Genomic DNA, 27,374 nt, shown 5'->3' on the forward strand with positions numbered 1-27,374 from the left:
AACATAAATATTGGAACAATAACATTTATTTTGGTATCGAAATAATAGTAACTTATTATATTATCCGATTTATTGTTACTATATTTTACATTTCACACGTACAATTGCAACGACTAGTATTTGGGTCCATAAATAATGACTAAATAAAATGGAAATATGATCGATCCGTCATAAATCGTAATTCAGTTTTTCATTATAAAATTAATTGTAAAGACCGATAGGGTAATATTATTTTTATAATAAATTATGAAGGAAAAAAAAAGAATGTCATTTAAACATTGAATATCAAGCTTTCAAGAAAATTTATATAAAAAATTTATACAAAATATAGATATATAGAAATAAATTTAGATAATTTATATAAAAAATTTAACATTCTATATGCTTTGTAATGACTTTTCAGATATTCTAATGCATTTGTTGTCCCGTATGTGCGAGCATATAAATTAATGCACGCAATGCGTACGGTCAAACGTAGGTAGTTGAAGAATCAACAAGAGTTGGTAGATAATAAATAAATGTCAAGGAAATAATCAGTCGCTCAAAGCACCGTAACTCCAAACATGGGATTCTTAATAACAAAAGGATTAGCAGCAAAAATAAAAATAAAGAACAGCTGGACAAATGAACATGTAGTGGCTAATAAGTAAAATATTGGAAGAGAAGAGCTGACGAGCGCTCCGGTAAGAGGCTTAGGGCGAGATATTGAGAACAGGATTCGGTATTTGGCCGTCCAACGACGCGGTCACGTGGTAAGGTTCTAGCCAAGACAATGACTTGGTCAGTCCAACTTGCCTGCGCACGGTGCGTAAGAGCTCGATGTCGAAATGCTCTCTCGCCTAATGTTCCGATGACTCTGGTCGCTCGGATCCGACTTTTTTGCCGTCACTCCCCCCCCCCCCCCCCCCCCCCCCCTCCCCCCCCTTCTGCTCGCGACCCCCAGTCCAGCGCCACGATCTCTTGGACGGTCGCCGTCCGGGAAAGTGGGAGAGCGAGGGAAGCGCGTCGGAGGCGCTCGGCGTACGCCACGTGCAGCCGTGTGTTGATGCGTGCCGATGGCGCCGGTGGCGTGACCGCGACTCGCCTCGGGCCTGGACGAATCAGAGAGCGCGATTCAGCTCGGCGCTGCTAAGCTCGCGGCCGCTCGTCCAAAGAGCCGCTATCCGTCGGCGACCGCTTGCTCGGGCGCTACGCCGCAACGCCTAATAAGCAGTTAACCTGCCAGCGAATTCCCAAGGAGTCCCGAAGCTGCGAAGCTCCACAGAGCTGTATTTTACAATCGGACGCGGAACTTTCGCTTGGAGCTATTCACCAAGACTAGCCGACACTAGATTGTCGCTTGCCGTCGAGTGACGACTCCTCTCTAGCGGGATATCGCACCACCTCTGCTGGCGCCGCGGCTCGTCCCTGGCTTTCCGCAGGTATGTCTCGATGCTCCAAGTACTTGGCCGCGTCGCGTGCTACGATATACAATAATAGAGACTGAGACCGACGCTCTCTTCGCTCCGAAATAGCGCTTTTATTTTCTTCCAGACGTCCAATCTCTTCTTATGGCCCTCGCATTACTTGCTCTTCAATTTTGCATCCGTCGTCTGTCGCCGTCATCTGTCCGTCTCCTCGCATGCCTCATTTTCCTTTCCCGACAACTAGTACCGTCCCGTCTCGTACCCTCCCCCTTTCCCGCACCCTGTCCACCACCCTACTCCCTCCCCCCCCATCCCCCTCATCTTCATACTCATCCTCATTCTCATTCTCATTCTCATTCTCATCCTCATCCTCATCCTTAACCTCATCCTCATCCTCATCCACATCCACATCCTCATCCTCATCCTCATCCTCATCCTCATCCTCATCCTCATCCTCATTCTCATCCTCATCCTTATCATTATCCTCATCCTCATCCTCATCCTCATCCTTATCCTCATCCTTATCCTTATCCATTTATTTCTCTCTCGACCGCGGTACGCATTCTACCGACCTAACACTATTAAGTATGTACCGTTTTCGTTTAACAGCCAGACATCGTTTTACGGATCCGAACCTTAAGGATAGAGACGACTATCAATTTTACCTACAAACTCTTGGAACCTTTTGTATTTTCTTTTGCGTGCATCCAAAACTATCGTTTACAATTCATTTTCACTTCCCGTTCTGTATTTGCCTCCAAAATTCTCCATGCACTACACACACACACACACACACACACACACACACACAAAAAAAAAAGGTTTCGATATTTTTTAACTTCCAAGGCTTTCATTCTATGAAGCAAGAGAAAAAGCTTATCACATGTGATGATGAATGCCCCCTATCTTGTAGTTTCTTCGTATACATAATGAACTTTGCGATGACCGTAGTTTAGGGCTGCATTACATTAATCTATTATTTACAAGTAACACGCTTATCGCCACCGCGATTATTGCCTTATATGTTTTTCGTCGTATCAGAAGATTAAATAATATCTTAATAAGAACGCCTATTAAAACTTTAACTTCTTTTCAACAGATTTTTGTGGCTTCTTATGAAATGATCAATCTACCAAATCTGTATAATTCTTTTCTAATCGAAATACTACATTTATACTTTCTCTTTTATTTCTAATAAATTTTATGGGTTTTTTTAATTAGTGCGAGATTTTTAATGTATATCCGAGTTAGTATTATAGGGTCGACATTCAAAAATATTAATATACTATATTGTAAAGCTTAATGAGAGTACCATTATATTGCTGTACATTAACAATTTATTATTTTTTAAAATATAATCATTAAATAATTAATCCCATATATAATATTATAAATCAGCAGTTTATGACGTTTTGAATTCTTCAGCTTTTGTTGCATTCACATTTTAACATTGTAAAATAGAAAAAACTTACTTTGATTTTATAGCCATATTTTTATTTTAAAAACATGTATTAACAATCAATATTATTGAATATATAATATATAAAATTAGTGGTAATAATTCAGTAATCAAAACTTTCATAATTGAAGAAATGAGAATGTAGCAGAGCAGATTAATCTTTTAAATAATTTTTTTTACTAATTAGTTCAAGTGAAAGAACTGACCTATCGGTTATCTCTGCATCTGAAATCTCCATGACCTTTTCTTCTTGGTTGAAGAACCTGTATCTTTTGCGCCTGCTTTTATATAATGTTTCATATCGCACGTTACCGCGTTATTATTTTTGAATATTCCAAATGAAAAATACATATTATTATTCCCAATAAGTAAGAGAATCTAACTTTTTATTTATACAATTATTGGCAATATGAATTTAACCCAAATGATAAATAATCAATTGTTCATTCTTATTTATTTATATATTTATTTTATTTATATTAGAATAAATATTAACCTGAAAAGTAATAACGTTATCTCTTGCGAGATAACTTTTTTATCTTTGCTTATGTATTAATAAACGATAAAATAGTATCTATTTTATAAAATCATCTTTTTATTGTTATTTTCAGTAGTTCTGATTGATTTCTGATATTGTTATGGTTTAAAATATCAAAGGTAATACTTTAGATTTTTTTTAATAAATTATACTACAAGTGCAGATTTTGCGATCTTTAATTTCCATGCATAAAGATTAATTCTCATTAACTATTATATAGGTTTATTATTTACCTTCGTCATCTCCAATGAGCTATTGAGGAACTTATTGGGGAGAGGGGGGAGAGGGGGGAGAGGAGAAAACTAATAAATCCTTCTCAGTCGAATAATCGTAGTTAGCTCGTTGTTAGCGATAACGTTCGCATTTTTTTAAATACAGATAAAAACTGCCTGCGTCCTACTAACACCAATAGTATGCGTGATCGCAGCTCTGCTCTTCTCGCTGAATAAAATCGTTTGCGAGTGTCGAAAATATTTTCCTTTACCTATGTATCATTTATATGAAATACTTAAATCATAAATCGATTTTTTTTTGCAACGACTTTGGTCGAACTGAAAATTACAAGACGTGATATTGTCAGATAATTAGAAAATGTAATCTCCTGAACTTTTAATTCTTCCATTAATTTCATTAACTATAATTTAATGTATGATTTATTTATTTGAAAAGTAATTGTACAATTATTGCTTATTTATATACTGGGAAATTGTTTTTCTAAATGTGTTATATCGTTCTAAGACTACCATTGCACATTATTGAAGGCTGACACATTGTTCCTTTATAAAATGAACATAATTAGTGTACTAAAAAAACGGAGCTGATAATTTATTTTTACTTTGATTTGATTATTGACAAGTAATTTTTAAGAATAATATTCGATAAACACATTTGTTTTTGACATGTGCTTTTCTCACTTTCCTTAATAAACTTTCATTTTTTTCACTATATTAATGCTTATAAATTGTAGGTTTTTAAAAGCTAATTATGAAGTCTAAATGTGACGTTTCATAATCTACTGTTCTTGCATCATACGTAGAAAACTCATATATATACTTTTCAATCAAAAATAAAAAAACACTGTTTCGATTCTATATTACGCAGAAATTGTTATCTCCAACTTTATTATATTGATTATCTTAGTATGTATATTTACTCAATGAAAGTTGGAGATAGCATTATAAAATTAACAATCATTCAAATTATCTTGTACCAAAGACATTTAATTATAAATGCTGTATTTATTCGATGGCCAAATTAGTTGTACATCATTGAAACTTTTATAAAATAATTTTGTTCACTATTAAAATAATTTTTAATGCCATCGCTATTTTAAAAAAAAATTAAAAAAAAAAATGTTTTTCAATTTTCGTTCATTTATTTTTTACATTATTAATGTAAATAATATTAATCGAATGTTAATAAAAAAATATATATCTCAAATTCAACACGATGAACACTGATTATGAAGAAATGCATATTTTAATTTTACTTTAAACTAAATGCATAAACATTTTTTCCATTTCATATTTGTCGGGAATTAGAAATGCAATCATCATAAATATATACTATTATAGAAAATAATTCTATACTCATTGACCGAAGAGTTTTGAGAACTTAAATTTTGATTTTTGAAATTAGATTCGTTAAAATGTTTTATTTAACAAGAACAGCACAAGGTCAACCTTGAGGTGAATTTTAAATAATGTGTCTTTAAAAATGTTGAATATGTGTTATTTTGTTGTCCCAAATTAAAAGAATTTTTTTTATTTATCAAAGTATTCGACTGGATAATAAAACTAAAATTCATAAATGTCTAAAAAATAAGATAAATATATTCGATTATCGTAAAATTGTAAATTAATTTTATAAATGAAATTATAAATAAATTATACATTTTTATTTTTTTAATTCAAGCAGTAAGAGGATTGATTTTGATTCAAAATACTTTTAAAATAGAAACTACAGCAGAATCAATAACACAAAGAATACATGATACTTTTTTTTAATACACGTGCCCATAAGTTTTATTAGTATTACCAATTACCTAGTAAAGACTTTGGAGAAAAAAGTAACGGTAATAAATTGAATATTTTTATTAAATTTAAAGAAGAGCTCCAAATGCTTGAGATTCAGGGATGGCTGTAAAAGCAATTTGTATCATTTTATGTTGAATACTTTGTTTAAGTTTGAGTTCTGTGATTTATAAAAAGTTATGCTCGAAAGATATGTTATTAATTTCATAAAGTATATTTTAAAATTTCATAAATTGTAAAAATTAAAATTATTTTATAAAAAAAACACAGTATCTGCTATCATTAATACAATAAAAGAAATATTTTCTATTATATATAGATAATAAGATTTTAAATAAAGGTATAAATAACAGAATGTTACCTTCTAAAAACAGCATATTATTTTCTACTACCTATAAGAAATACTATAAATATTGTTTATTTCATCTCAAGATTTATGACTTATTGTACGAGTTAATTTTATTTTCGATTTCCATCGCAATTACGTGTAAAATTTGTTTATTACTATATAATGTTTATAATTTGCTTAATATTATTAATCATAAGGCTTTATTTTTCGTTTAAATTGCAACTCATGATATTAAAAGAGTGACTTTAAAATAAATATTTTTATGCAGGTTCAAATATTTTCCAGAGTCGATGTAATGTTTAAAAAAAATATTAAGAGCTTTATTTATATTTTTTATCAATTAAATACAATAATGATATACTTTGGACATTATACAAAATAAATTTTTTTAATAAAAGTAATTCATTTTTTATTAAAATATAATTTTCATGTATAAAATTTTATTGAAATACAATGAATAACCAATATCATAATTCAAGAGTGGTGTTTGTAATAATTTCAAATTTTCTTTATAAATTATATAAAAATATGTACACCTGTTTACTTTTATTATATAATAGTAGTAATGCGGTGAATAATAATAATAATAATAATAATAATAATAATAATAATAATAATAATAATAATAATAATAATAATAATAATAATAATAATAATAATAATAACAATAATAATAATAACATTAACAATAATAATAATGATAATAACAACAACGATAATAACAACGATAGCAGCAACAACAACATATTAGTCGGACATAAGAACATGTTTTTAAAAAAAAATTTTAGTAATTTATCTATATTATCATCAATTATTCTATTAACAAATTTCCTAAAAGTTTTATAATATTCTGCTAGAAATTTATTTTAAATAATATAAAAGTAATAAAAAATATATAATAATTCAAATACTTATAAATTATTAAATACAATTTTAATAATTTTCGTGTATTTTAAATATATAAAAATTATAATATAAAGAGAGATTTTATTATAAAATTTCTTTTTCATTTAAATGATTTTAAATATTAATGTTTCATATATTATTAAGAATATTAATACAGTTTTAGATGAATAAATATAATTCATATAATCAACGTTGAATATCATATATGTATTTGTTATAATTATTTTTCCTTTAAATGCACTTAAAGTTACAAATGGTTTGATCGATAATAAATCATTTTAATATTTATATAAATATATAAAAATAAAATTTATAAATATCAGCACAACATTGTCCACAATTAGGACTATATAATTAAAGAACACTTTATAACTTACTGTAATAATATATTTCAATAAAATATTTAAATCTGTAATTACTTTATAGTCATGAAAAGTCCATGACTTATGTATAAATAAAATTTATTGAATATAAAATATATTAGAATTTCATAACAAATCTTATTCTGCTTTTAAAAATAATTACTTATTGTATCCACGAAAAAGCGTTTAATTAATATGTATTTGTATAGATTTTAGAATTTTGTCATATGCAGATATATTTTTAGAAAAGTAATGAATATTGTGTATATTAATTTATTATATATGTAAGTAGAAAGTTATACAAGTTTGTTTATACCCCTAAAATTAATTCTTCGAAAATTCATTTGAAATTTAATTGGAATTTTAATGGAAATTTCCAAATGACATCTTTTAATAGTGCAGTGATAGGTACTGGTAATTCGATATAATTAACAATACCTTTTAGACTAATTACCAGTATATTATCAATATACTTTTTTGTTGAGTGAATCTTATTTGCATTTCAATTGAATATCGATTGAAAATAGCTGATTTCGAAATAAAAAATATTCAAGAGGAAATTGATAAGGTGGAAGAGATGAAACATTGGTCATGAAATGTATAGTTACGCTCGACGAAATAGTAAAGAACTAGTAAAAAAAAAGAAAGTCCTCTGTCCTTTTATATAAGGAAGTTTATAATTATTTTTTTTATACGTGCTATTCATTAAAAATTGTGCGTTTTTAAATTCATTCCAATATGTTGATACGATTGTTTTTTAATCTAAAGTATTTGCATGTATTAATATTGATATGGATTTATTACCGACTTTACATAAACCTCGTTTATTACGTAAAGAAATTGTATGCTGAGCGTTTTGTGTAAAGTAAATTTATAAATCTACAGTATTCTCAAAATTCATGATTTGCCCATAAATGAAAACTTTACTACTTAATATTAGTCATAGTATCATTATTATGCGTTATCCTTATTATAAATAATATTTTATATTATAATTATAAAGTATATGTCACACTTATTTGTCAAAACGTCAATGCTGATAAATCATAATGAATGCCAAGAAAATTAAAGAAATAAATTAAGAATTAGTTTAATCAATCGACTTAATGAGATGAAATAAAAGTTGTTTAAATAAGAATTTTATGTTATGTTACAGTTTTATTTTATAATATTTATCTTGACGAAAGTAATAAAAATAAAATAAAGCAAAGAATTTTTAATTTATTCATAGTTATATCAATTATTAATAATTCGGTATCTTGTTGGAAGTTCACCTCATTCAGATTGTAAATGAAATAAATTCTGATTGTTTAATGTATAAGTTATTAAGTATATAAATATTAAGTTGCTTATATTCAAATGTCGGAAATAATAAGTTAATCCTCGCATTACTTCAATTTCCACTATAATAATAATTTTAACAAATGCAAATTTAAATATTAAAAAAATTTTAATGGCAACAGTAACCGTTTATACAAAATTTTACTCATTTTTATGCAAGTTACATATATCTCATTACTAAACTACAGTTATTATTATTGATAACATATAATTTTATGATTTTTTTTTCTTTTCATATATACTATATTTATCCAATAACATTATTGTTCATAATTTGTGTACGATAAACAAAAATGTGTAACAAAAAAAAAAAAAAAAAAAAATAGAAGAAATTTAGCATCTGGAAGATACAAAACGTAAATCATGTTATTTCATGGACTCGCCATTTTATTTTATCAACGGCTAAATTTGCTCAATAGACTTTAGAATTGATATCTTATTTATATAAAAAAGTTTTCGTTTAAAGTCAATATTTTAAACAGTCGCTACATAATAATAATGCAAGTGCTTATATATTAAGTATAGTTGGCACAATAAAATATTAATTTGATTTGATAGTGGATTCTTTATAAATTAAATGCAATAATGTTTCGTTTGTATAACTTTCCATTTAACTTAGAATATGATAAAACTATGATATGTCTAGTTTAATCGATTGTTCAATCGTTAATTTAATCATTATCATCCTGGCTTAGTTCAATAAGTAATTAACGCCTACGGCCGATTAATACTCCTGTATAAACGAAAATTACTTTTGCATTATTTTCAAGTAAATTTTTTATTTTTAAATCAGAGAATCAATATCGATGGTAATAAGGAGCGCTCATTAGAAAAGCTGTATCATCCAGCATTATCATTAGCGAAAAATGTTAAATCTGGGTGAAAAATCTGCCAGTCCGTGTTTTGTCTGTTCGCTTTGCATCTCAACAGAAGCATCAGCATGTGATCCGACTTGTGAGCACGCACAAGTGTGCAGAGGAAGTACCGTGAATTCACAATTCTATGAGAAAGCGAACTGTTAAATAACGGTATACGCAAAATTGCGTGGCTTAGAGTAGCATCGAGCCAAATTTTCCAACGACCGGAGCTTTCTAAACATGTTGAGCAATTGGTCAACGCGCAAGCGCTCTGATATTTCGAACCCGCCGCGAAAAGTGGCCTGATGCGCCCCGCTATTGATTTTCGACGCGCCGAGGGTGCAAAGGTCCGGGAAGGGAATGGGGAGGGGTTAAAGCCGCGTAGCAGCGCCAGCACTCCCAGACCCCTCGCCCAAGTGTGTTAAAACTGCTGTGGTGGCAGTGACGCGTCAACGTGTCGTTTCGTCTCCCGGGATTTGTGAGCGAATAACGCATCAGCATTTTGTATCGTACGCCCCGAAGAGAAGCCGAAGGAAGCCCCGAAGCGTCTTAAGGAAGCCAAAAGCGACACAAGGAAATACAGAAGTTGAAAGGACATAAATTCAGAGCGTCGAGCCTGAGGATGGATAGCTGGTTTCTTGGAGGTAAATTTCGATGCTCGCACTCTGCATCGATGCTCACTAAATCGATTGTCCTCGGATATGTCCCGACAGGAGGTCGCTAGTCCGTGTACAAGAGAAAACTACCTTTACCGGTGCCTTGGACTCACTTAACAAGCGCCAGAAGTCAAGTGCGAAATCCAGCAGAATGATTCGCTACATCTACAAAATCTTTCAAAACTTTTGGAACAATGAAAACCTCGAGGACTTTTCTAATCAAGGTATAGAGAGTGCATGTATGTGGGTGTTAGATGATGCGCGTGCGTGGGCGTATAGAGGGTGAATAGAAAGAGCTTAGGGATAGTATAATTATTTATTATTTCGTCTTATAATTACTATGCGATTATGACTTTGGAAACACGCATACCTCCGGCCAGTCGATGAGTTAATCGTTAATGTTCAGTAGGGGGTAAATCTGACGTACGAACACACATTTTGAAGTAAAGTGGATATGTTGTGCATACATGTGTGGCTACGTAGTCGTTTTATGGAGCGTCACGACAGTAATCATATTGTCGACTCGTGCATACGATCATCTTACGACGTGACTTCACAAGTATTGTTCGTCCAAGTGCAGCATTTAACGATAATAGAACATATGTTAAAATATAACAGAGAGCAATAAACATATGACGACTAGCTTTGCTATAAGTCAGTTCCTAAACTAATCTTAAACTAATATTTTGCTCACCTATATCCATTTTTTAAACGCTTCTTATATATGTGCATTGTCTTTATAATAACTGAAATGCTTGTATTTGCAATAACAGTTGCAAGTTTATTCATAAATATTGTCGAGTCAATGGCGTGCCAATCGTCAAAACTATAACTCAAAACAAAAAGGACTCATTTGTCCAAGGTCGCTCCTTTCTAGTTATTTAATTGATAGGCAGGGAACAACGATTTTATTGATGAGAGATTAATGTTGTTGAAGTTTTCAGTCACACACGTGCCTCGTAAGAAGATTCGAGTAATCACTGCTAACGCTGTTTACACAAACATTAATTAGTTACTAGTGCGAGTTAGGTGTGCATTAATAAACATTCAAGCTAATTATTTGATATGTATAGCAATTATAAAACATCCCTCATATTACATTAAGAATAAAAATCATTTCTGCAAGATAATATTGTAATGTTTATTTGACAATCATTTTGTAAATAACAATTTTCTTTTTCAGACAACATGGCTGCTGTTCAGCCATTGCTAGCTAATGGCATAGTTAACGGGATTGGAAAAGGAGAGAAGGTAAAATTTAAAAACAAGATGTAAATTTAAATTTTTCTATTTTTTCCAAGTTTATAATTTTCGTGTTAAGTTCGTGTAAAGTTCATAATAATCATAAAAGTTATTTTAAGATGTAATTATCTGATTAAGCAAGAATTAGCTCTAAGAGAAATGATTCTAAAATACATTTATGAATGCATTAATTTATGTATTAATTTACTATTGGTGCATGATTTTTAAATAAAAATGATTATCATTTTACATTTATGGATTTTCACACTTTTTTATTAATAGTATTTACGTTAAAATCGTTTAAAAAGAAGTAATGAAATATTTGTCGAATCATGTTCTGCAATGTAAAAACGTTTAAGATGATAAACCGATTATTTTATATTAAACAAAGAATTTATAATTAGAGATAATCATCATTGTGCCCATCTTCAAACGTATATTTAATGATTACAACTACTATGCGTTCAGTCTTTCAAACGAATAAAATCTTTAGGTATCGAATTATATTATTCCTCGATATGCTGTGGCTAGTACGACCGGATTAGAAGGTGAGTTTTTAAATTTTCAATCTTCAATAGTGTTTGATATTTAACAGTTCGATTTATATTTTTCTTATGTAAATGTTCAGTTTGTAAAATATTTCCTTTAAGTAACCGTTATTTTTTACTATCTGGTTGTTTACGAACTTAATTTAAATTTAAAATTTTCTTTTTAGCATCGTTGTTAAATGCATTAGTATAAACTTGTTATTTTATATATTGTATTATTAACCAATATTAGCGGTACTCTTATGGTATATAATTATTATATATAGTACGTGATATTTCTTGTATATGAATATTGCTTTGAATTGTTATTATTATTATTATTATTATTATTATTATTATTATTCATTTTAATTGCAATGAAAAGACAGTAAAAATATAAAATGTATTACTTCAAAACAATTAGTTAGTTGCATGAATACTTCGGAATTTTTGGAAAAACGATCTGGTCGTTTTTATGTAATGATATACTTATTTTGATTATCAATTTTTAATAAATACTATTTATTTGATATTTTCAATAAAATAATTATATAATAATATTAAGGAAATTTTATAACCGGAAATTATTTCAGGCCCCGATCAAATCTTAAGTTCCGATACGGATACGACTTGGGAAGCAAATGGTCGGGTTCGGATAAAATTAGATAATCAAGCTGACGAAAAATCTAAACCCATATCCGTTCCTGGACTTTTAATGAAAACTGCAAATAAATATCCTAATCATCCAGCTCTGATTTCGAGACCAGGTGTTGATGGAAAGAGATCGATACTAACGTATAAGTAATTATTGCTCCCTAAATTAATTTAAAAAATATCAATAATTTTTAATTTAAAAAAATCAATAATTTTTGCATTACTTGCAGACAGTATGAAAGTCAAGTAAGAATCGTAGCTAAAGCCTTTCTTCATTTAGGACTGGAAAGACATCATAGTGTTTGTATTCTTGGATTCAACACTCCTGAATGGTTCATATCTGACATTGCAGCAATTTATGCTGGGTAATTAATTAGTTTGCTTGAGATGTTAAATTTTTTATAAAATCAATGTGATACGAAATTTAATGAAAATACTTTTTATATTTTATTGTTATATTTACTTGCAAAAATTAGTAAAAATCGATCGATTGTATAGGATAGTATTTAAATATTCTTTACTATTTTATTAAACAGAGTAATTCATTGGATAAAATTAAAATTTTTAATTTATATTCTGAATATTTATATATAAACACATGGTCTACCTATGTATTTAATAAAAAATGTTTATAATTGTCACTTATTATTTTAAATTTAAATATGCAGGTATTTTAATATTTTTTGTCGATATAGATATTAATTTTTTTATTTAATTTCTTATCAAGCTTAGTTTGTGATTTAAATTTTTTTGCAGAGGATTTGCTGCAGGAATCTATACAACGAATTCGCCAGAAGCATGTCAATATTGTGCTGAAAGCAGTCGAGCTAATATTATAGTTGTTGAAGATGAAAAACAACTTGAAAAGATTTTACAAATTAAGAACAATCTTCCAAAATTAAAAGCCATAATACAATATGATGGGACTCCTACAGTCAAAGACGTACTAAGTGTATGTATTAATAAAATAATTGATTTGATTGAATAATAATAGTATAAGAATATTATTAAGCAATTTTATTTCAAACTGCAGTGGTACGATTTATTAGAAATAGGTAAAAAAGAGTCAGATGATAAGTTAGATAGTATTTTAAAAACGATTGGAATTAATGAATGCTGTACTCTTGTATACACGGTGAGTAATTTTATGATTTTTTATCATGATAATCAAGTCAAAATTTTGTTTACTAATTTAAATATAAAATTATGCAGTCAGGGACTATTGGCAATCCAAAAGCTGTAATGTTAAGTCATGATAATCTTCTTACTGATGCTAGAGGTATTTTAGCTACAGGAGATTTAAATACAGAAGCGCAAGAAATTGTAATCAGTTTTTTACCTTTATCACACGTTGCTGCACAGGTAATGATAAAATAAATTTTAAGTGTCTAACTTATTTAGCTCTAACATTTTCATTACTCAATTTTGTTTTGAAGGTCAATACCTTTCTGTTTACCTTTAGTTATATAACTATTTATTTATTTTGTCGAGTCTTAAAAAGTTTGAGTAACTAAGTGAGTAATGAAATCTATTCCTATAATGCGTATAAATTTTAGTAATATTATTATTATTATTATTATAGTTATTTATAACAATAACAGTATGTTGATTTACTTTTATAGGTTGTAGACATCTTCACTTGTATGCTAATGGCAGGTACAGTGTATTTTGCTGACAAAAATGCTTTAAAGGGTAGTTTATTAGATACTTTGATAACTGCGCGACCAACTGCTTTTTTGGGAGTTCCACGAGTATGGGAAAAAATTTATGAAAAAATGCAAGCTGTCGCCAGAAATAATGGATTTATTAAAACTTGGATTGCAAATTGGGCTAAGGCTCAGGGTTTAAAATATAATCTCAACCGCATGAATGGCATCGAGTATAAATCATGGAGTTATCTGTTAGCTAAGTGGTTTATTTTTCGCAAGGTCAAGGCAGCTTTGGGACTTGACAGATGTCATGTATTTGGAACAGCAGCCGCACCTCTTAGTACAGATGTTAAAAAATATTTTATGAGTCTAGATATGGTGATCATGGATGCTTATGGAATGTCTGAGTGTGCTGGTGCTCATTCTTTATGTACGAATAACAGTTTTCGTTTAGGAAGTGTTGGACATTCCCTACCAGGATTTCTCACAAAGGTTGATAATATTGATAACACAGGAGAAGGTGAAATTTGTATGGGGGGACGACATGTTTTTATGGGTTACTTGAATGATCCAGAAAAAATAAAGGAAACAAAAGACGATAACAATTGGTTGCACAGTGGAGATCTGGGCAAAATTGATGCTGATGGTTTTATTTATATAACAGGAAGAATTAAAGAGTTGGTTATTACAGCAGGTGGTGAAAATATTCCTCCAGTTCATATTGAACAATTAGTGAAAACAGAATGTCCAGCCTTAAGCAATGCCATGCTTATTGGAGATAGAAAAAAATATTTGACAATGTTAGTCACACTAAAGGTAGATTTAATTCTTATATAAAAATTTACATGACAGACTTAAATTACATATTTAATGACGTGTTATTTGTGTCAATAGACTGAAATGAATTTAGAAACTGGTGAACCTCTCGATATACTATCTCTAGATTCACGAAAATGGGCAAAGTCCTTAGGAAGCCAAGTAAAAACTTTATCTGAGGTATTGAGTACTCAGGATCCAATTGTAAGTAAACTAAAATTAAAAGTAATTATATTATAAATCTATAGTATGATAATAATGTTCCTTTTAATTAAAGATAAAACAAGGAATACAGGAAGCAATAAATCGAGCAAACGAAAAAGCGATAAGTAATGCTCAAAGAGTTCAAAAGTTCAAAATTTTACCCCATGATTTTTCATTACCAACTGGAGAACTGGGTCCAACGTTAAAACTTAAACGTAACGTTGTTCTGAAGAAATATGCAAATTTAATCGAGGAAATGTATAAAGAATAAGGGAAAATGTTAACTTTAGTCAAGAATATGTCTAGGAATCAGATTCCATGGCAATTTGAATTACACGTGAATGAATTCACTGATCTTAAGCATTTGTTCCAATACGCTATTCAAATGACAAGAATTTATTATTAAATTATTTTCTATCGCGACATGTTATACTTATACTTGTCGTGTTAAACAATTTACCCACTAAACAAATTACAAAACGTTAAATTGTGATATTTTATGAATGATTTGTTTAATAATTTAATTTTCTAGTATTAAAGAATATTTTTTTATAGTAATTTTAAACTAGAATAGCAAATACGAAATTCTGTATTTTTCAACAAAATGTTTACTTAATTTTTCTAAATTCTTATTAGTTATATCGCGATTTAACATACATAAGAATCTTATCAACGTTTGGCTCCATTTTGCTTTTTCTTTTAAACTGTTTTTTTTTCTTCAATTTTTTATTTTATTAAATACATTATGTATATTTCTATGGAAATACACTGTTTTTCTTCATACTTATGCACTATTCTTGCAATATATCTTAATGTCAATGCGATATTGAAACAATGGTGATGTGAAGTGCGGCATGTACATATTGTGAATATGAAAATAAAAAGTGCCTTTTTGCAACAGAAATAATTGTAACGTACATAGGATGCGTTGACGAATTTTTTTGTACTCATTGCATGACATTTTATTCATTTTACTACAAAAATAAAATTGTTTAAATTGATATAGTCACATATTTTGTTAAATAACAAGATGCTATAATGAATTTCTTATGTAATTTGTATTAGTTTCATTTAACTATATATGTTAAACATCTAGTATAATAACGTTATAAATAAGACTGACTAAGTGGATAATGGGGTTATAAAAATAAAATAAACATTAATGAAGGAAAGTAGTATAGAAAATTGTCCATAGTTATATATTTCTCTTATAATAGAGAGTAGATTTGAATATAAGTAATATATGAATTATGTAAAATAAAATTAATAGAATCTGGATAAAAGTAGTAGTTTCTACTTTTAAGTACAATGTTAAATGCATTCATTCTTTTAATTCAATATGACATTAAAATTATTGTGATTATGTACACTGAAAATGCTAGTACTTTAATGACAATAATATACTGTAAGTTGATTCAAACAATGCAGATTTAAAATCACTATATTTATTAAATAAATTCATCGCTATAATATGTTGTATTCATTGTTACAAAATCATTTTAATAAAACATAAGGTAAGAAATAAAAAATATTATAATTACAGTGTATTATTAAACATAGCTTATAATAACAAAAATTGATATTTATATATCACTTAATATTTGAAAAGTTAATTATTTTTTTTATTTTGAGTTTGTATGAAAATAGATTTCCTTAGTATATCCAAGCTAATTTAAAATGTGCACATGAATTATCTTATACATAATGTTTAAGTGATATTGTAAAATTTTTTTTTAAACAGCTAATATTAACACAGTGCTTGGTTTTTTTTTTTAATTTTATTTTTTAGTTTTATTACTTTCATAAGTCTATAATACAATGAACAATGATCTATTGCATATATTTGATTTGTTAAATTATTTTATGTTTGATTACAAGAAACTAACACAAAATAAAACTATATTTTATTTTTACTTTGCTTTTAAATGCTTAAATAAATTATACATAATATTTAGAATTATATTTAATGGAATAATTAATTATAAATTATCACTGAAATATAATAATTTATGCTGCTTTGTAATCATTGTTATTGCGTACGAATTAAGTAATTTAAGATTAACGTTAATGATGTAAAAGAATTAATTACGAACTATATTTCCATTCATCTATAGATAAAGAGAAATTATTAAGAATCAACAAATTTTATATTTCACACGATTCTTATATTTAGGCACGTAAATCTTTGATGACTTGGACCATTTACTAATGCAAGTACAGAAAAAAGGTAGAATAAATAAAGGATTTTACGAAGTACTCGTCGAAGTATTAAATTTTTGCTGTATAATCGATGTTTTTCGTTGTGGCACAGTTTCAGGTGTTGGTATGGCATCGCCTGTTGGCAAAACTCCAGTTGGCTTAGGCTTTGCTGTTGATTTTTGTTTGGCCATTTGATAATCACCAGAATCAAAAAATTTTTGCTACAACGTTTACAATTTTAATACATTAATTAGTATTATTACAATTAGTTGACAATGTTTTGTAATGCCTAAATAATAAACTAACAAGACTTTTAAAAATAAATAAATGCATCTAAGCAATACCTTAGATCAAAATTATTTAAAAATTTATTGTGAAGCTTTTATAAAATATCTTATTCTTTACTATATTACAATTAATAAGCTTATAATACAGTGGTAAATAAATTAATAGAGAGAGAAAAACTTACTCCTTTAGCTAGCCTTTTTTGTAAAAATGCAGAGTGTCCAATTATGGGTCTACCTTCTACAGATGGAAATTTGGCTTTAAGCTTAGCTTCCTCTAATTTCTCAATATCGTTAGCCATAGTCTAACAATATATAATTAACGATAATGATAATAATGATAATAATGATAATAATGATAATAATAATAATAATAACTATAATAATAAGATAAAATTACAGTACGAATAATATATTAATATAATAAATATTCTACAAATATTCCATACCTTTGTGGTTTGAGTTGATTCCTTATTAACTTCGTCACTCATATTGGTTTATTCTTCACTTTATTTTGAATAAATTATATTCTAATCCAGTTCGTTATGTACGGATTTATAATCACCTTTCAGTAGGTGAAAACAAACGAAGCATGGAAAGTAATTTCACAAACGTTTGTCTATATTGATATGTCTATTGTAGATATACCTGTTTTATCCTTGACCGATGACGGGAACAAGTCTTTTACGGCCAGATCGTAACCTCAAATTCACTTCTTAATTTAATGTTTTAACGTTGTTCATAGTTGTAATTCTCATTGAGAAATATGAATTCGTTTGAAAATACCGTTTTACTTCTTGTATTTGCAATTATATATAGTTTTGCATGCATGAAGTGAATGTACAAAAATCCGTAATAATAATTTCGAAACGACAAATGGTAATGGCAAAAATTTTATTGGTAAAGGCGCCAAATAAAATATAAATTCCGTATAGTACAGTTACAAAGTATAGATTATAAAATACAATTGCATGGAAACTATGGCTATACAGTAGACTCCACTGAACTGACAGCTAAATTAATTTATCGTTTAAAATTCATCTTTGGGCTTCGATATTGCCTCTATTTCTCAATATTACCAACCTAAAATTGGCGCGAACGCTAATCTTATAGTTTAGGTTTAAAGCTAATTAAACTTTAATATAGTTCAATACAGTATCTCAGTTTAAAATTATAATTTAAAAAATTAATTGCTTATAATATTATACAATATTTATAATATAAACAAGAAATTAACTTATTACTATATTATTTATATTAGCTATATAGAAAAAGTATTTATAGTAGTTTTATAGAAAAAATTATTTTAATACGTTTAAATTAATTCTTCTTGTAAATGATTATAACAGTTAATAGTATACGATAGGGTAAAATATAAATCACTTAATAACTAATAAATTATAAAAAAAAATTATATAACAATAAACTTTTTATAAATTAGTTTAATATATTTGCATGTTTACATATTAAACAATCAGCTATAAAAAAAATGTGTGCACAAAAACAATGTGAAGAAGAACAATGCATATGCGTACAATTTTTATATTTTGTAAAATAGAATTCAATTATTTGTAAATGCAATGTAACTAGTTATTATCAAAGAATGTAAGAAAAATTTACGTTTAAACACTTTCACGATATTTCGTTAAATAAATACTTGAATGTATATGTATGTCCATTTTTTATGCAAATATATAATGATTACAAATCGAATATCATTATGCATATTCAAATATATAGTTGTGATTTCGTCATTATAATATAGAAATATGAAATTAACAATTTAATTTAATATATGCATTTCGTGTACTAAATTTATAAACGTGCATTCTGAAGTATATATTGATAAAACAAACCTAAAAGGTTAAAATAAAATAATTATAAACTTGAAAATCAAGTACATTTAACCGAACACGTAAGTACAATATAGTTTGTACAATATTATACAGATGACACTGCAGTCAACTTCTAATCAGTTTTAATTTTCTGATATCCCAATTTCTTTTTAATTCGGATTCATTTATAGAAATTGGTTTTTAATGATAGTTATAAGTTAAAGTCGACAATATTAAGATTTTATGCGAGTGTAATAAAAAATTTAGTTTATAAAAATTCTAATGTATTTTTCAAACAAATTTTTTAAAAATTAACGAAAAAAATTCTTTGATATATTTTTAGTATTGGAAATTACTGGTTGTATAAATTCGTGCTTAATCAATTGTTTTACATGATTGTTTTTTTCTTATGAGTGTCCAATTAAATTTAAAAAAACGATGCATTTACTTATTATAAAAAGTAAATAAATATAATTAAATAAATTCGAATGACTTTTGTTATTTTAAAAATTAATTATTTTCGTGTATAAAAGAATTATTCGAGGATAATCTTGTTTATTTATCAATTAAACCTAAAACAGCATACTAACTTAATCCGCATAATTTTTTTTTCTCAATATACGTACATTTAATGATAATATGAAAGTATTAACGAAGTTTTTAAATATTACTGATAAATTTCTGAAGAATAGGAATAAATGAATGTGATAAATATACATATAGATTACTTTAGCTGAAAGACAATATTGTTTGTCAAGAAGTTAGTATTTTATAAGTGGCTATGGAAGACAATAACTTAAAATTATAATTTCTATGTCTACGCCGATATTACATAAAATTTTAATATTTAGATGTTCACATAGTTGCATTTTTATATTAGATATGTAAATATTAATTTTGCATTTTCGCATACATTTATTTATGCATATAATTTTAAATTTATAATATTGCAATGATAATTATAAATAGTTCCTTGTTATGTAAAAATGACCAACTTTAAAAAAATTTTCTTTAATCTTCTTTTTGTTTCTTATAGTTTAAGAAAATGTAAACAATAAAAAATGCGTGTGATTAATTTTATAATGAAATAATTAATAGTATTCTACGTTTATCGTGGATAAAGCGGAGAGAAGAATTTATTTGAGTAGTTTAGAGATTTTAAATCTCGTTCCATAGGTGTGTTTCTGGTTTTCCCTGTATCGGAATCGTACGACACCACTCTTTCATGAAACTTACTTTAAATTGTTATTTAATGCATTTTTTAACATACTTCTTTAAATATAAATTAGACAAATAATAACTTTTCTTTAAAATAATTTTAAATCAACTTGATTAGTTAAATCAGTCGGAAATTATTTATTAAACATTTATTACAAACTTGTGAACTTAAAATAATGAATTATTAAATTCGAAATTAGTGTGTGTGTGTCAGTACATGGGCCCGCGAGGGCATGCATATGTGCGTGCTTGAGTGCACTTATATATGAGAGCAAACATATTTCATTTTGATATTAAACAATAATTTATTGTCGCATTCAATCATAATTTGGTACAAACAATCGTATGCGCGGATTAGGAAACCAACCTATGCCCAGTCTTGCAGCGAAAACTACAATGATACAATATTCTTGATCGATTGGCCATTTATAATTTGTTTTTAACTGCCTTAAAAATAAGATTTGAAAATATATTTCCAATTGTTGAATGTGAAATAATATGAATTAGAAGTATAAAAAAATTGTATGTACATTACATTAATCTGCACGATCATAAAATTCAAGTATTCACGATATACTGTTGATTACATTCGTAGTAGATATAATGTTAGATAATTAATCATGTGAGTTCTTCGATTGCTATCATTAAATATTTGACTTTGTATGTTGTATAAAGAGATAAAAAAAATTAATTTACCATATAATGTGAATTAATATTATTAAGAACAATAAATAAAACTTGTTCTTTGATATTTGATTTTAATTTTATTATTTATTGAATCTTAATTTTTCAGTAATTATAGATACATTTATATTATACACATAAAAGTAAAATGTGGAATAGATAATAAATATATCAAGTAAGTTTACAATTAGATCGGTTGAAAATGTAACGAAGCATCTTCTGATCTAATGAACAATAAAAATTGTTCGTATACTAACGAATGCTATAATTTTTGTCAATAATTTAAGCAGAAACGCCAGTGAGTTTTTGGATTTTTCATAGTATCTTCCAATTTTATATTATAGGTTTGATAATAGCTGTAATTATATATAAATTAATCTCATAATAAACAAGTTTAAGAAGATACATCTATCAAAATAATGATTATATTGATGCAATTGAGAATTTTTCATATACATTTTTTAGATTAAAATTTCATAAATTTCATAAAAAATTCAAACAGAAGATTAGAAAAATGACACTAACAATTTGTAAAATAATATGAAATGTGCACTGAAAATTTTATTATATATTTGCATATCTTTTATTATAAAAAGTGTATATCAAAAAATATGATGAAATCGTGTAATACAATATTTTTTTTCACAATTTCATCTGTATTACAGCTAAATAGATAATTTTATTCATTCAAACAATTTCTTCTTTGTATTATATGTATAATTTTTATTATCTGTAATTATTAATTCTCTCAGTTTGATAATATTGTAGTTAATAATATTAAACATCTAAACATATAGGAATGGCAAATTAACAAAAAGTGCTTTATACGTATAGAAAATTAATACCATCAATCGATTAAAGATATTTTGGCTAATTTTATTTTATGCTAATTTTAGAGCTAATTTTGTAAAGCAAATAGAGGTTACTGTTGTTTTTGGTAAAAAATTTTACTAGTAAAGTATAGATTGAGAAATTGAAATTCAAAGTGCAGAAGAATTTATAATCGCTTGACTATTTCGAGTGGTGATGATTAAACGGGGCTGAAAATTTTATTAGACAATAGACGAGCGACAAGAGCTAATAGAATGCCTGGCGTTATTTAATTGCGTCAAGTAGAGTAACTCAATGTGAAAACATAAACTTAAACTTAATCATAAACTCGATTATCGGTAATTACGAGAATACAAAAATATTTGAGTACACGACGATGTGATATTCAAAATAATGAACGTTACTGCTTTCGCAAAATTAGTAAGTAACTTTTTCAATGAGTAATTTTTGCGTTGAATGCAAACCTTCGCTATAAAATGTGGCCGAGGATCTTATTATGTTCCAAAGGAAAGAGATGGTGGCATTGCCAGGTGGCAAAAAAGCAGGTGAGGAAGATGAAGTCTCTCTTCATTACCTTCTTTTCTCGGCGAAACAAGGACTGAGTTAGAAGGGTGACCGAATTAACCGGGTAGTGGGGAGCTGTTTTGACATCATACGTTGCTGTATATCTTGCCCCTTTAAAGCTTTTTAGTAAGCTCTAGTAACAGAAGCAAAAGTTCAATGTCGATTGCGCCCTCGTGCGCGCGCGTGTGTATTTTGACGAGATGGGGTAATTCTATATTTGGGGCGAGGGGCGTAAGAGCTGCAGACGTTAAGTGCTAGCTCGCGTGTCTCAACCGGTGTCTGGAATGCGACCCCCAAGCTGCACCCCGCCGGTGTTTCTTACTTTATACATGTGCATAACATAACCGAGCTTTACTTTCGGAGAAGAATTTTGTCAGTCGTAGCTTTGACCTTCCTCCCTTGAGTCTGGGGCTCTGCACTTGGATGGAACGCATTTATCCGCGGGATTCGGTAACTTAGACACCTGTAGCCTACTATCTACGTTTCTATCTAAGTGCAGCCTCTCTATTTAACCTTTACATTTTATATTGTTTAATTATTATTTCATATTTCAACTGCGTATAAGATAAGTTATGAAAACTAAACCTCAATTTTTAATCTTATTAAAAAAAATTTGATATATATGTGAATGAAAAGTTAAAATTTAACTTGTATGATTATGTTTTTTATGTGCATTAAGTAAAAAATGAATTAATTATCAAACTATAAATTAGCTTATTTCTCTATTTAGTACTTTCTTTTGGCTACTAAATCACATATATTTTAAATTTCATATAATCATAGATAACAGCAATACTTGTATATGTACATATATATACAGCTTTAAATAATGATGTTGATGGAGATGAAAGACAAATCCACATACAGCCTTTATTATCTTTTACGAGATCCAATCAAAAGCTTATAGAAACTATATTTGTAATTACATAAACAGATTTTTAATAATGGAGGTGTGGAGATATAATAAAATGTTATTTTATTCATTGAAATAGTACTATAATACTATATTTTCAATATTGCATAGAGTGATGGCCATTTTTATAATATTCCACTTTTCACATGGGTACTTGAAATAAAAATTCCTCATTTACTTTGTGGCATTCATTTTTCTATTATTATTAAACAGGAATATGATTTCCCTAGTCACTTTCGTTGATACTTTTTTATATTGAGCTGCACAATTAAAAATGTTTCTGCTACTGCATTACCCTAATTATAACTTTATCAGATATACTTGTGTTCATTAAGCAAAAAACCCTTAAAAATAATAAATTTTAATATTCTTCTCTGGTATAGTAAATATATATAATATTTTTATCATTATTTTTATCAGTTATATTATTTAAATAATCGAATAGTGAATAAGTATTTTTTAATAATATTTTGTCGTATATATATGCGAGAAAATTTCATTGAGTAGTTCAATTATTCTAAATAAAAACTTGAATTTTGTTAATTTTGTCCACATTGCCACTAAATGAATTGAAATTTTTATAAAATAATCATCCAAAATCTTTATTTTAAAATCATGAATGATGAAGCAATGATATTTATTACATTAATATTATTATATTTATATTATATTAGCATTAATAATAATATTAATATATTATTACATTTAATAATTTCATTATTTGCAACATTTTTTAAATAAAATTAATCCCTAATATTAAATATGCTTTGATAATATGCGAATAGAAAAAGAAAACGCAGGAGAAATATAATTTAATTAAATAGAATTGTACACATAATTTGCTAAAATCGGAAACATGAATAAAATATAAATAGATAATATTCGACTAAGAAAAAGAGAGACTAAGTTGATCGCTTCGAACCATTTATTGTTCATGTAATGCATTAGAAACTTGAAAATAATTTATTTAAGTAAAATAATGTATAGAAAGCTTTTTAAGAAATTTTATTAAGATAGTTTTCGTGTAATGCATGTAGGAGAAGTATAATTGTGAAATATAATGATGTAATAAATCAATGGCATAATTCTATCGAAATCAATAAGCTTATAAAATTAGCTAATAAGCTACTATTTACTTTGAAAATTTTACGTTAAAAAAGAATACTTTTATGTATTTTCGTTCTTCTGCGCAATAAACTAAATAACTGTAAATACCTATAAACTTGACGCGACGTATATTATGCAAAAATCACGTTAATTGCCCATCTTGCAAATTAGGCGTAATAAAAATACATTTCTCTCTCTCTCTCTCTCTCTCTCTCTCTCTCTCTCTCTCTTTCTCTTACATACACACACACGAGAGCGCGCGCGCTTCTTCTTCGTTTTCCAGTTGCCAATTTCACATTGTCATTTGCTATAGAATACGAGTAGAAACTTTCTAGAAAAAGAAACACTGATAGTTATTCATACGTTATCACGTAGGTAAAAGAGGGAAATGATGAACATTGTAAATAAATACGGAGTTGGGCGTTGATTGGAAAGTGGAGGATGATTGAAATAGTTCAATGATGAAAAATGATATTAGACTTGTAATTGTCGTTGAAGGAAATAGAGGTCACTTGATAATTATTGTTTCTTTTTCTCTTTGCTTTTTCTGTAAACAATTTATGTATGAACTTATGGGCTACGATCCGATGCAAATCGTGAATCAATAAACAGCTAAATCGAACGTTATTCTTATGCATTTTTATTCGTATTTTATAAACCGTTTAATTCTAATAATATCAATTCTCTTCTCATTGTAATTGTTAATACATTTAAAAAGCACTTTTTGAATATTGATGCTGGAATTCTGAAAAATTTCTATTCTACCTTTCAAGCTCTTTCTTTACAATATCTTGTCTGTTTAATCGGTATGAATTAATCGGTGAGAATCATGACAATGTACTTACAATGAACTAAGCAGCATCAAATTGCACTTCATTTTTAATATAAAAATAAGGAATTATTACCATATAATGTCATCTTATAATTACGCTAATACATTATATTGTATTATATAAATTCTTTTATGATATTATTATTAAAAGTATATTGTCAAGGTGAGTTCGTATTATAGAATTTCATGATAAAAATAGCTAATTTATGAGCTTGTGAAAGAGGCTTTCCGTTTAATACCAGAATAAAATATAATTACTTTATTGCACATAAGACTTTAAACTGTCAGGTTCAAATCAAATTGGTGAAATTATAAAAATAACAATAATTAAGTTTCAGAACGTCAAATGCATACAAAGATAGCATGTTACAAACTTGTTTCTTTATTTTTAAACCACGTAATGATTTTATAATTAAAAACTACATTTTATTGATAACTATAACTGTTTAAATAATACAGAAAAAACATATTTTAACACATCATAAAGGGGCTAAATACTATTACTTATATAATTACTCATTTAAGGCCATTTGAATTGTTTTTAATTACATTTTTAAAGACAAAATTAAAAAAATTTTTCCATGTTATTGATTTTTGATTCAGTAGACAAATAAAAATGATGAAATGGAATAATAATTTCCCTTTTTTTTTAATACATCTCGATGCAATTTAAAAAATTCACTTTTGTTATATATGACAATATAGGTGCCAAACTTTTTAATTTAATTTAATTTATTTATCTTTCAAGAAACATTTATATATGATAAAAAATCTAAGTAACTTATATCTATTTTTAGTAAATTTCTAGTAAATCTAGTATAATTTAGTATATTCTCATGTATAATTAATGACATCGATTTTTTTTCAATAAAAATGTTCGACTTTTCGTCTGTGTATATGTAAAATCTAAAATTTGCATGCTTTTCAATTATACCATGATAATTTAATGTTTATAATAAAAGTTTTTTTTTTCTTTTATTTATACCTATTTTTATAAACCTAAGTCAAAAGTAATTTATTATGATAATGTTATTCTATTCAATATAAAATATAATTTATTTTCACATATGAATTTTAATTATGGCTAAAAGCAGTCGGTATAACATCATTATGTAAACTTGTTTTTTTATTAGTCTAAAGTCCCTCGTAGTTTAATTAATAATCGAAATGAAGCAAAGCATAAAGTCCTTACTTTTAAATTAATACCTTCAAATCTTTAGACTATAATAGCAGAAAATATAAAGTATTAAAGTAAATAGATCAGCCGGATAACGAAAATGAACTATCGGCAAGTCCGAAATTGTGATTTCAGCTATAAAAGCAAGAGTATCAGTATAGTTTGACGGCTGAGAAGGCGACATCATCAAGAAATGAGCTGAAAAATAAACATCTCTCCTTCATTATTTTTATTCAGCGTAAGATCTCGCGAAGTACCTTCTCCCCTGCATCCGGCTACATAGCAGCGGAGATCTTAAAATGTAAACATGAGGCGCGAACGTTCACCTTATGGGTATTTGCAGCTTAAGCTACTACTTCTTTTCCACTTTTTGTTCAGATTTTTTATATCATTTTTAGCCTTTAATTTTTTTTATCGATTTACTTTTTACTTTCTTTCTCCACGCATATAAGACAGCATTGGACACTCAGCTTCCAACCTTCAACGTCCAGTGTACGTAACGTCCAGAGAACTCAGGAGCCTTGTTTTTTAGACTCATGGCATGGAGGCGGCATGTTTTACCAAGAATCGTGCTTGCCGAACTTTTATACGATATGATTACCTAGGCCCTTAAAAATGTTAAAACCTATAGGATGCCGTTGGTGTTACCGTTGCGCAATATAATTTGAGATAGTTGGCGACTTTAAAGTGCCCGTTAAGGCTTTCTCCCGGCCCCGCCCCCCCCCCCCCTG

The 27,374-nt window shown here is 27.8% G+C and overlaps 2 protein-coding genes across 3 annotated transcripts; one reads left to right on the forward strand and one right to left on the reverse strand.

The window, feature by feature from the left end:
• The first annotated feature begins 1,037 nt into the window (after positions 1–1,037).
• Positions 1,038–16,000, forward strand: bgm (acyl-CoA synthetase bubblegum family member 1). Of its 2 annotated transcripts, none has more exons than XM_011501726.1 (11): positions 1,038–1,421; positions 11,091–11,158; positions 11,643–11,697; positions 12,270–12,477; positions 12,561–12,695; positions 13,087–13,282; positions 13,364–13,465; positions 13,543–13,692; positions 13,953–14,795; positions 14,874–14,999; positions 15,073–16,000. In XM_011501726.1, the coding sequence occupies exons 2-11, from the start codon at positions 11,096–11,098 to the stop codon at positions 15,268–15,270; spliced, it is 2,076 nt and encodes a 691-aa protein (XP_011500028.1). In that variant the 5' UTR covers positions 1,038–1,421; positions 11,091–11,095; the 3' UTR covers positions 15,271–16,000. The 2 variants fall into 2 exon arrangements, with proteins under 2 accessions (XP_011500028.1, XP_011500027.1); XM_011501725.1 differs by lacking the exon at positions 1,038–1,421 and adding an exon at positions 9,696–10,131.
• Positions 16,001–16,997: 997 nt separating this feature from the next.
• endos (endosulfine alpha) lies at positions 16,998–17,791 on the reverse strand. Its single transcript, XM_011501728.1, has 2 exons — positions 17,668–17,791; positions 16,998–17,419 (listed from the first exon to the last, which is right to left on the reverse strand). The coding sequence occupies exons 1-2, from the start codon at positions 17,782–17,784 to the stop codon at positions 17,246–17,248; spliced, it is 291 nt and encodes a 96-aa protein (XP_011500030.1). The 5' UTR covers positions 17,785–17,791; the 3' UTR covers positions 16,998–17,245.
• Between the last annotated feature and the right edge of the window lie 9,583 nt (positions 17,792–27,374).

Source organism: Ceratosolen solmsi, unplaced genomic scaffold, assembly GCF_000503995.2.
Source record: "Ceratosolen solmsi marchali unplaced genomic scaffold, CerSol_1.0 scaffold23, whole genome shotgun sequence".
Lineage (NCBI taxonomy): Eukaryota > Metazoa > Arthropoda > Insecta > Hymenoptera > Agaonidae > Ceratosolen > Ceratosolen solmsi.